The following is a 9,564-nucleotide window of genomic DNA, read 5'->3' as shown; positions in this document are numbered from 1 at the left end:
TCCAGTGGGACCCTGTCATGACCCCCCCCCCCCCGAAGGCTAGCCCTGGTGGTCTAGTGGTACAGTGGAGCCCCCCAACCCCCTCCCCTCATACCTTAAAAGTTGGAGGGGTAGTGACTAGCACTCCCTCTCTCCTCTATGGGATGCACTGGGTGGGGCTTAACTACCATATAAGGGAGTTATATGTTGGGGGTGAGGGATCTGGGGGTCCACTCAACATCCAGGCCATTGTGCTTGGTGGGATGGGGGGGTCTGGCACATCTGTCTGTCAGGTTAGACAGGTCAGGGAGAAAAGTCTGGACCTGTCAAACTTCTTCTGCAGGAGGACTGTGCCTTGAGCCCAGGTACAATTCTCCTGCAGTGCTGGAAGCAGCTCCCTAATGTTCAGTGCTGACATCATGCCTAAATTTGCATATCATTAGGGCTGAACATTAGGGAGCTGTTTTGCAGCGCTGTTCCGAACAACGCTGGAGTTTTGAGCATGTGCACTCAAGTATTTCTTCCATCTTCATACCATTCCTTCTTTAGTACTAGAACTAAGTGATACACTATGACACTGCCTAGTAGCAAGTTTAAAACACATTTTAAGAAAGTATTTTTTTCAGTCGGCACACAATTATGGATTTTTTTGCTGGAGGATTTAATTTAATTTGATAATTTGTAACCCACCATTTTACTCACAGATGTGCAGGGCAAGATACAAAAAATCTCCACCAGACAGTCATGGCAGAGAAAAATACAATCTAAATTTATATACATCTACATCAAACAATACCAATACATAAACAGCACCTTTAAACAATAATCATTAGGACTTCACCAAACATAGCACAAGATAGTCAAATAAAACAAAAAAATCCATTTGCATTACTCCATCCTCCTAGAACTCAAACTCCAGTTTCCCATTTATCCTCAACACAACACATCATCAGTCTCTTCTTCTGCCAATCTGGCGTCATCTAATCTAAACTAGGGAACAATCGAGTTTTTCATTTTCAGTGAAACTGAGTCAGATCTGTTAAACTTTTATTCTCAAGGAAAGCAAGCAAGCTGGAACTGCTTCAGAGAATGTAGTCAAGTCAAGGGGCATGGCTGAGTTGACAAAAAGGTCCAGACAAGTTTTGAAGAATATGTCCATTAATTACTAGTTAGGTAGACAGGGGGATCACCAGATCTTATTTCTGGGAGTGAGCAAAAGGGCTAGGATCCCCCTATTAGAATCGACTTGATCCTTCCAAATGATTCAGATTGATCACTGCTGGAGTTGATATGCTGGTCTGACCCTGCATGGCATTTATTATATTCTTATGACCAGTCTCTCTCTTTCCATAATCCCTCCCTACGATCCTGATATCTTTATTCACTCTCAGGCTTATTTTCGAAAGAGAAGGGTGCCCATCTTTCGACACAAATCGGGAGATGGGCGTCCTTCTCCCAGGGTTGCCCAAATTGGCATAATCGAAAGCCGATTTTGGGTGTCCTCAACTGCTTTCCGTCGTGGGGACAACCAAAGTTCACGGGGGCGTGTCGAAAGCATAGCAAAGGCGGGACTGGGGCGTGCTTAACACATGGGCGTCCTTGGCCAATAATAAAAAAAAGAACGTCCCTGATGCACACTTGGCCAACTTTGCTTGGTTCTTTTTTTTTTACGACCAAGCCACAAAAATGTGCCCTAAATGACCAGATGACCACTGGAGGGAATCGGGGATGACCTCCCCCTACTCCCCCAGTGGTCACTAACCCCCTCCCACCCTAAAAAAATGTTTTAAAATATTTTTTCCAGCCTCAAATATCATACCCAGCTCCCTGACAGCAGAATGCAGGTCCCTGGAGCAGTTTTAGTGGGTACTGCAGTGCACTTCAGGCAGGCGGACCCAGGCCCATCCCCCCTACCTGTTAAACTTGTGGTGGTAAATGTGAGCCCTCCAAAACCCACCACAAACCCACTGTACCCACATCTAGGTGCCCCCCTTCATCCCTAAGGGCTATGGTAGTGGTGTACAGTTATGGGGAGTGGATTTTAGGGGGCTCAGCACACAAGGTAAGGGAGCTATGCACCTGGGAGCTTTTTCTGAAGTCCACTGCAGTTCCCCCTAGGGTGCCCGGTTGGTGTCCTGGCATGTCAGGAGGACCAGTGCACTACGAATGCTGGTTCCTCCCATGACCAAATGGCTTGGATTTGGTCATTTCTGAGATGGGTGTCCTCGGTTTCCATTATCACCAAAAACCGGGGACAACCATCTCTAAGGACGACCATCTCTAAGGTTGACCTAAATGTTGAGATTTGGCTGTCCACGACCGTATTATCAAAATGAAAGATGGCCGCCCATCTTGTTTCGATAATACGGGTTTCCCCACCCCTTCACGTGGACGTCCTGTGAGGACGCCCTCAGGAAAACTTGGGCGCCCCATTCGATTATGCCCCCTCCACGTCTCTCTACCTGAACAAAAGTAGCCTTAGCCCTGGTAGTGCTCTATATTGGTATGGATGGTAGCACTCTTTATGGGGGGAGGAGGATGAAGAAGGGTTCTCTTTCACCAGTTTAAAGAATGGTAGGGGAAGTTTCTGGAGATCAAGACGTACCTAAGTTCTGTGGTAGCACCACGTTTATAGAGTGAGACCCGGTTCAGTTGTACAGATCACACATCTCTAAGACTGGCCCTGTATCTGAGGTCTCTATCTCTCTGCCTATCATCCTTCCTTACCCTGGCTCCCTCTGTCTTCCTGCCTACCATCCCTTCCCAACTTGCATTTCTCGTCATTCAGCACCACCCTGCCATGAGTATTTCTGAATAGGACTCCTCTGTATGATTTTTCTCTCTCTTTCTTTGCCCTCCACAGAAATGAATTCCAGGTCTGGTTAATGGAGTGTCGAACTTTTTTTTTTTCACAATATAAAAAAGAGCAGTGAAGCCAAAAGTGCAAATGCAAAGAATCAAACAAATACTTCACTCTAACGTGTCTCACTAAAGAGCTAAAGAATAAGTAGATTTAACAGAAGGAAAAGCCTCAGATTCAAACATCGAGCTAATTAGTAAATGTCCTTTAAATTGATCATGGACATAATCTTCTGAATATGTGCTGTGAGTGAAAATATAAAACTTCTTCAAAGATTACTTTCACAACCATTTTGAATAACAAAGACATGGGTGCTTATTTTCAAGGCACATAGACTTACAAAGTTACATGAGCCTCTTAACGTTTGGTGCTCAGAAGACAGGTTGCTTGGTCCTCCCCATGATGGCCAGTGCAGTTACACAACTGCTGCCTCAGGAGATTATGTGGATCTTTACCTCATTTATTATCCCCTGAGGCAGCAGTTGTGTAACTTTGAAATGCTGGCCATGGTCAGGAGGACCTAGCAACCTGTCATAGTCTTTGAAGAAGTTTTATATTTTCAGTCACAATAGATATTCAGGTTTTTATGCTGATGATAGATTTAAGGGGTGTTTACTAATTAGCTCGATAGTTTGAATCTGAGGCTTTTCTTTCTGCTAAATCTGCTTATTCTTTAGGTCAGTATTTCCCAAACCTGGTCCTGGAGGCACCACAACCAGCCAGGTTTTCAGGATACCTACAATGAATATTCATGAGAGATTTGTGTGCAGTGTATTCACTGTAGGTATCCTGAAAACCTGACTGGCTGAGGTGCCTCTAGGACCAGGTTTGGGAACCACTGATTTAACTCATTAGTGAGACACTTAGAGTGAAGTATCTGATTAACTTTTTTTTCCCCACAACAAACCATTTCCTTTTAACTTTCCTCCTGCAGTAACAGGCTTCCCCTCTGCCTGCTTAAACTTCTGTTTTATTGGCAGGTCAAGTCTGCTTCATCTTTCCCTCATACAATGGCAGGCGGCTAATGAAAAGGAATTGAACATATTTACCTCTTGACATGACACACCTGAGACTTCAATGTACTTGAGATATCCTACAAGCATGTTGGTGGTGATCAGTGACCAGCATGGTTGAAAGTAGTAATGGAGGAGACATATTTATTATATAAAAGATAGGGGGAGAAGATGTGTGTAAATGAGCACAGTGAATAAAGGAGAGCAGGTCAGAGGTGTTGCGACTTTCTCCCTCTTTTATCCTCAAGTTTCTCCTCTCGTCTTTGTCATATACTTTTTCTCCCTTACTTTCCTTTCATCTGACCTTTCTCCAATCTATTTCCTTTCCCTTGTTCCCTATCTGTTGCAACACACTTCTCTCCTATGGAAACCAATCCCATTATCCAGAGCAGCACTTCATTTCTCGCTCCCTTTCATCTTTCTCCTCTCTTCTCCCTGTTTGACATGGCTCCTCCCACTAAATGACTCCTCTACTCTTCCACTTATAGGCAGTGGGATGTTTATTGCTGGAAACTTCCTGGCCCTTTTTTGCATGCTTTATCAGATTTACTAAATCCAGTTGCTAGTTTTCCTGACTACTAAGGCCCAGTCAGCCACACAAGTTGACTTGGAGGCATATTTTCAAAGCACTTTACGGCCTACTAAATTCCATAGGTTACTATGGAACTTGGTAAGTCTAAGTGCTTTAAAAATGAGCCCCATATTCTTCTCTTGCATGCTGGTCCAATTCATAACTGGCTCATTCACTTCTAAGAGCAGAGTTGAATCAGAGCCAGAATCTCAACTCAAACCAGTTAAAATCTTTCAGGGGTCACTCAGCACCACTTCAAATTCAGCCTTAGGCCCAGAACAAGTTGGTATGGGTCAAATGAAAAACACTAAAAGCAGGGCTCTTGGTTTGCTCCATTGTTTTGGGAAAGACTGATGTAGTCATGGATTTACCTAACTTCAAACCTAGACCAGTTTGTTTTTTCCTGGAAATAAAATCTCCAAGTCTGTTCATGGAATAGGATAAAACCAGGACCAGATCAGCCTGTTCTAAAGAAAACAAAATCTAAGGAAAACAGTGAACCTAACTAGAATTGAATAGTGTTTTGCATTTGGCAGTCTAATTAACTACAATGTTGAAAGGTTAATTTTGGAGCACACCATATGAGAACTCTACAAGTGGCAAACAACTTTGTTTACATGATTATAAATTGATAATTAGCTGCTAAGCATGCATGGTTTTGTTTCATTCTTATCTGTTTATGGTAGTTGTAATTTCTATTCAATGAAACATGATAAATATACACTGTTGATTAGCATATATACATGCAGCGCTGTGCTTCTTTTTAGTTACATTTTCATGGTAACCTGCACATTCATTAGAACTGATAAATACAGACTGGTACCTATGCATTGTAAAAAGGGCAATGGTTCTGGGCACAGAGGCAAGATTAACCAATGTTAGTTGTCAACATTACTTTTTTTGTGCTAGCTGTATTTTAGGTGTAACGTTTAAATGTGTCAGGGACTCTAACGATAAGTGGTTTGAAGGATTGCCCAGGGGAGTTTTCATTTTCACTGTAGCTTTCTGCTGTGTATTTGGCCCTCTCTGTGTACTGCATGCCTTCCTCGTTTGTTTGATTAGAGGCACAATGGGATTTTTCCTCCTCTGCTGTGTTTTTACATTTCACTGGATCATCAGTTTTTGATGTCTGATGCTTCTGCCTCCTGGCTTTGCTCACTGCACTCCTTCCAGGATGAGACAGATTGCTTTGTGGCTGAGATGTTTGGAGCAGTTTGGTTTCATGCATTGCTGATCTTGTTTGCAGTTGGCTTTCAGATGTAACATTTGGACTTTTTGCCGATTTTGCTTGCAGTTGGCATGCAAATGTACCAGTTGGACGTTTTGTCGGTTTTGCTTGTGGTTGGCATTCGGATGTACCAGTTGGACTTTTTTCTGGTGTTGCTTGAGATTGGCATTCAGATTTACCAGTTGGATGTTTTTCTGGTCTTGGTTGCGGTTGGTATTCACATTGACCACTTGGACTTATTATTGGCCTGTCTTTATCTTTAGTAGTTAGTTTGCTATCGTTTTCACTGGGGTTTAGAAATATTTCAGGTTTGCGCTTTATTTTCCTTCCTATACTTCCAGGAATAGAGACATTCTTGCCTTTAAAATCTACCATATCCCTTTTCCTTGGTGATGGCATTAGGCTTTTGTGAACAAGAGGTTGGATGGTTAATGTTGCTGTTTTGATAGGAGGTTCCATTTTATAAGATGATTTAACTACAACTGGGCAAAATAATGGAATATTTTTTGATACTTTTTCTTTTGGATAACTTGTTTCAATTGCAAAGGAGAGCTCTCTTTTTGGATCAGCAAATGTTTTTCTTGATTCTGTGAGTTTCCCTACATTCAGACCATTGCCAGAATTCTCACTGCCTGCAGTGTCTGGTTTGCTGTGTTTCACAGGCCTTTCTGTACTTTCACTGAGAGGCAAGCTGGTAATTGAGTTTGCTCCACAGGATCCCTTCGTTGTACTCATGTGCCATAACATAGGTGCCGCCTCATGCTTAGCTAACTTGGAAGCCACTTCATGGTCAACACTGTGCCCATCAGATAAGGTAGGAATGAGGTTTGCAAGGGCATTTTTATCACTGCGAATAGCAGAGCTGTCTACATCAGGAAAGAAATCAGATTCTTGATTGGGTAAAGCTATTTTAGTCTTAACATTGTCTTTCTGATTAGCCATGACCTTGAACACTTTATGTTCCTGTGGTTTTGGTGGTTTCTTGCATTTTGCATTCAGTACATTTTTTGAAAAATCGTCATTAGGTGTTTTACCATTATTGCTATAAGATTCAACAATTTTTTCCCTTTGTCTTTTGAGATCCTCATTTCTTTTCTTTTGTATATTTAATGCCACATTTTCTTTTCCTTTATCTCTAAGGCTTATGTTACCTGTGCACTTGAGGTCATTGTTTTGTTCCATTTTTAAAGTATGACACTCTGGCATCCCTTTTGCTTGTTTGAACTCTCTGTCTTTTGGTATATTATTGTCATCACATTTAATGTTATCTTTACGGTGTATTCTTTCTGCTTTTTCCATTTCTATAGCAAGTCCTTTTTGTTGTTTGGATGGAGATCCAGCCATTATGTTTTCATCTTTGAGATCCCTGGACATTGCACTGGGATGTATGGAGTGAGATTTATTTGTGTCTTGTAACTGCAGTTTGTAATCGTGTAGTTTCTCACTCGGTTGACTTACAGACAGTGTGTCCGAGACAAAGTTTGCTGATATTTCTTCACTGGACTTTACATAATTTGTATGAGGAAATTCATGCAGCTCAGGCATATGCACAGTGCGACTGCCTGCTGAGCTGGTTAATTGTTTTGGGTACTGCTTATCTGTCATTGCACTCTTTGCTATTTCATCACTATCTCTGCGATATGGCTTATTTTGTTGTGTCATCTGTGTAATATAATTAAATTTTCTTTTGCATTGCTCACCTACCTTCTTCTTTCCACCCATTTCATTCCCAGGTTTAGCATGATCTGTATAGCCAGTGTCACCTGTCTTTGCTGCTTCCTCATGATGGCCATCTTTTATTTCATATTGTGAGATAGTCATATTTTCAGATATGTTATTACCATGCGTTTTATTTTCTGTGCCATTGGACTTACCTGTTACTGCTATTTGATCTCTATGCTTATCTCCTTTTTTACACTGCGCATCAACTGGCATGTTTTCTGGCATTTTATTGCCTAGGCTAATGATTTCCTTGCTGTGGTGTCCACTTGGTTGCACTGTTTGAGAACAGAGACTATCCAGTCTTTTGTAATGTATACCCACAGTCATGTTTTCTGATATGCCATTACCAGGTTTATTATCCATGCAATGTGATTTGTTTGGATGTCCTACCAGAATGCTATGCTTAAAACACTGACTTGTTGCAGGTCTGTGAACTAGCTGAGTTAAGGGATGGGCAACAGTTGCAAGATTCAGCTCAGGCCTCAAATCTACCGCGCACAATAGATAGTCAACTGCAGGGGGATTTATACAAGCTGCTGTCTTTGTTGTGGTCTTTAATACTATGACTTTGGCTTTGCGTATGGGCACCTTTAGTGGGCCTCGTCTTTCCTTTTTCTGTCCTTTGTGTAACAGGGATGTCTTCACTTCTGCTACAGAACACAAGGAGATGCTTTGTTCAAACTTATCTTTTAGCCTGCTCAGCATGGAATTCTTGCTGACTATTCTGGGGAGAGTGGTCTTAGTATCCTTCACATTCCAGTTCTGTAACTTATCTTTAGTTTCTTTTTCTTCTGCAGCCATAAATTTATTTAAAATGTTCTTCACCGTTGTTTTGCCGACAGGAATATTCCATTTGGCCCTATCAGAGTCACTCACCTTTGTGGTTTCCTCCTCATCTTTGTTCTCCTTGCCCAGTTTAACAGTGCCTCCTCCTCTGTTGAGCCACTGTCTTTCTTTAATCATTAGTTTCCCAACCTCCCTCATCCTTTTTATCGGAGGCTCCCGGAGGCTTGTGAACTTGGACTGCAGAAGCTGAAACCTCGTGGGGTGCTTGGTGGCACTGCTGCTGTTGATGATGTTGCAGCTGCGGTTGGGTCTCCGCTGGTGTTTGATTATTTCTTTGACCCCCATGTCCTTTGCTTCCTTGGTTTGTGCCTGCAAGGTGCAGTTAGCAAGCTGAGTGATGTAATACAGCAAGCTACTGAGAACCGCAATGTCTCCTGGGTTATCAATCTTGAGCTTGATCATCCTCTTCAGCACCATGGGGTCTACTGGCATCTTATCACCGTGAAACATTGTGCATTTGGTGCTGCATAAAACAAAATGAATGCTCTTTTGTAGTCATCAACATTACTGCTTCTGTTTTGTCTTGCTTTGTACTTCTACATGCTACAGTATGCCATGTAACACAGATTTTAAAAAGAACTATTGCTAATGTACAGTTAGCAACCGACTCATGGGATGAGACATCACCCAGTTCTGGAGGGAAGCTTTAGGTCAGTCCTGGCCTTATGACATCTCAGCGGATCTGAAAAAACAGGGATTGGCCAAAAGTCTCCCTCCTGATACTAGGTCACAACACATGCTTAGATTAGTCAGTTAATAGCATGCAGATTATTACAACAGCTTGCAAAACACACCGACAAAACATAGAACTGATGCATTCTGTTAATGTTCTCTCCACTAAACATGCATTTGCTTGTATTCTTTCTGAACTAACAAATCACCTGATCATACCTGCCATCTTTGTGGATGCAGTTGGTGATAGGCAATATTGAGCAACCTCCTTCATTTGTGTGCGTGGAGAGGTAATTTGTATTGTGTTTGGCATCCCTAATCACTTTGAAATGTTGGTACCTTTACACTTGATGTCTACTAACTCTGTTCTTTGTAGCTATGTTGTGGGATGCTAAACTTAATGAGGCTTATATGTCTAATTTCCCACTGACCATGTTGAAAATTTACCCTCTGAATTTAGTGTGTGCATGGAAGTCTGTCACAAAAAAAAAGAGCATAATATAATCTTGTGGAATGGAGGAGTAGCTGAAGGGTCAATGCAGTGGCCTGAGAGCCAGGGGAACCGGATTTGATTCCCATTGCATCTCCTTGTGACTTGGGCAAGTCACTTAACCCTCCATTGCCCCATGCACAAAATAAGTACCTGTATAAAATATGTAAACTGCTTTAACTG

At 42.0% G+C, this 9,564-nt stretch overlaps 2 protein-coding genes across 2 annotated transcripts in view; both read right to left on the bottom strand.

Moving 5' to 3' along the window:
• Positions 1-3,635: 3,635 nt before the first annotated feature.
• LOC115469153 lies at positions 3,636-7,229 on the bottom strand. The gene is made up of 2 exons (XM_030201512.1): positions 5,882-7,229; positions 3,636-5,833 (listed from the first exon to the last, which is right to left on the bottom strand). The coding sequence occupies exons 1-2, from the start codon at positions 7,194-7,196 to the stop codon at positions 5,340-5,342; spliced, it is 1,809 nt and encodes a 602-aa protein (XP_030057372.1). The 5' UTR covers positions 7,197-7,229; the 3' UTR covers positions 3,636-5,339.
• A 1,391-nt stretch (positions 7,230-8,620) lies between these two features.
• ADPRHL1 (ADP-ribosylhydrolase like 1) overlaps positions 8,621-9,564 on the bottom strand; it is a 97,197-nt gene continuing 96,253 nt past the window's right edge. The window contains exon 9 of the mRNA XM_030201514.1: positions 8,621-8,682. The gene's annotated coding sequence lies outside the window, so the exon portion shown is untranslated. The remainder of the gene's footprint in view (positions 8,683-9,564) is intronic.

Source organism: Microcaecilia unicolor, chromosome 4 (assembly GCF_901765095.1).
Source record: "Microcaecilia unicolor chromosome 4, aMicUni1.1, whole genome shotgun sequence".
In the NCBI taxonomy this organism is placed as follows: Eukaryota; Metazoa; Chordata; class Amphibia; order Gymnophiona; family Siphonopidae; genus Microcaecilia; species Microcaecilia unicolor.
Note: the sequence above shows the minus strand (reverse complement) of the source record. Positions and strands in the feature narration are given on the sequence as shown.

Excerpts from the sequence above, each read along its gene's own strand:
- LOC115469153 (XM_030201512.1), bottom strand. The coding sequence starts at position 7,196 with ATGCCTGAGCTGCATGAATTTCCTCATACAAATTATGTAAAGTCCAGT. Across the intron at positions 5,834-5,881 it reads CAGGCCAATAATAAGTCCAA|CTGGTAAATCTGAATGCCAA; the intron begins GTGGTCAATGTG and ends AAAAACATCCAA.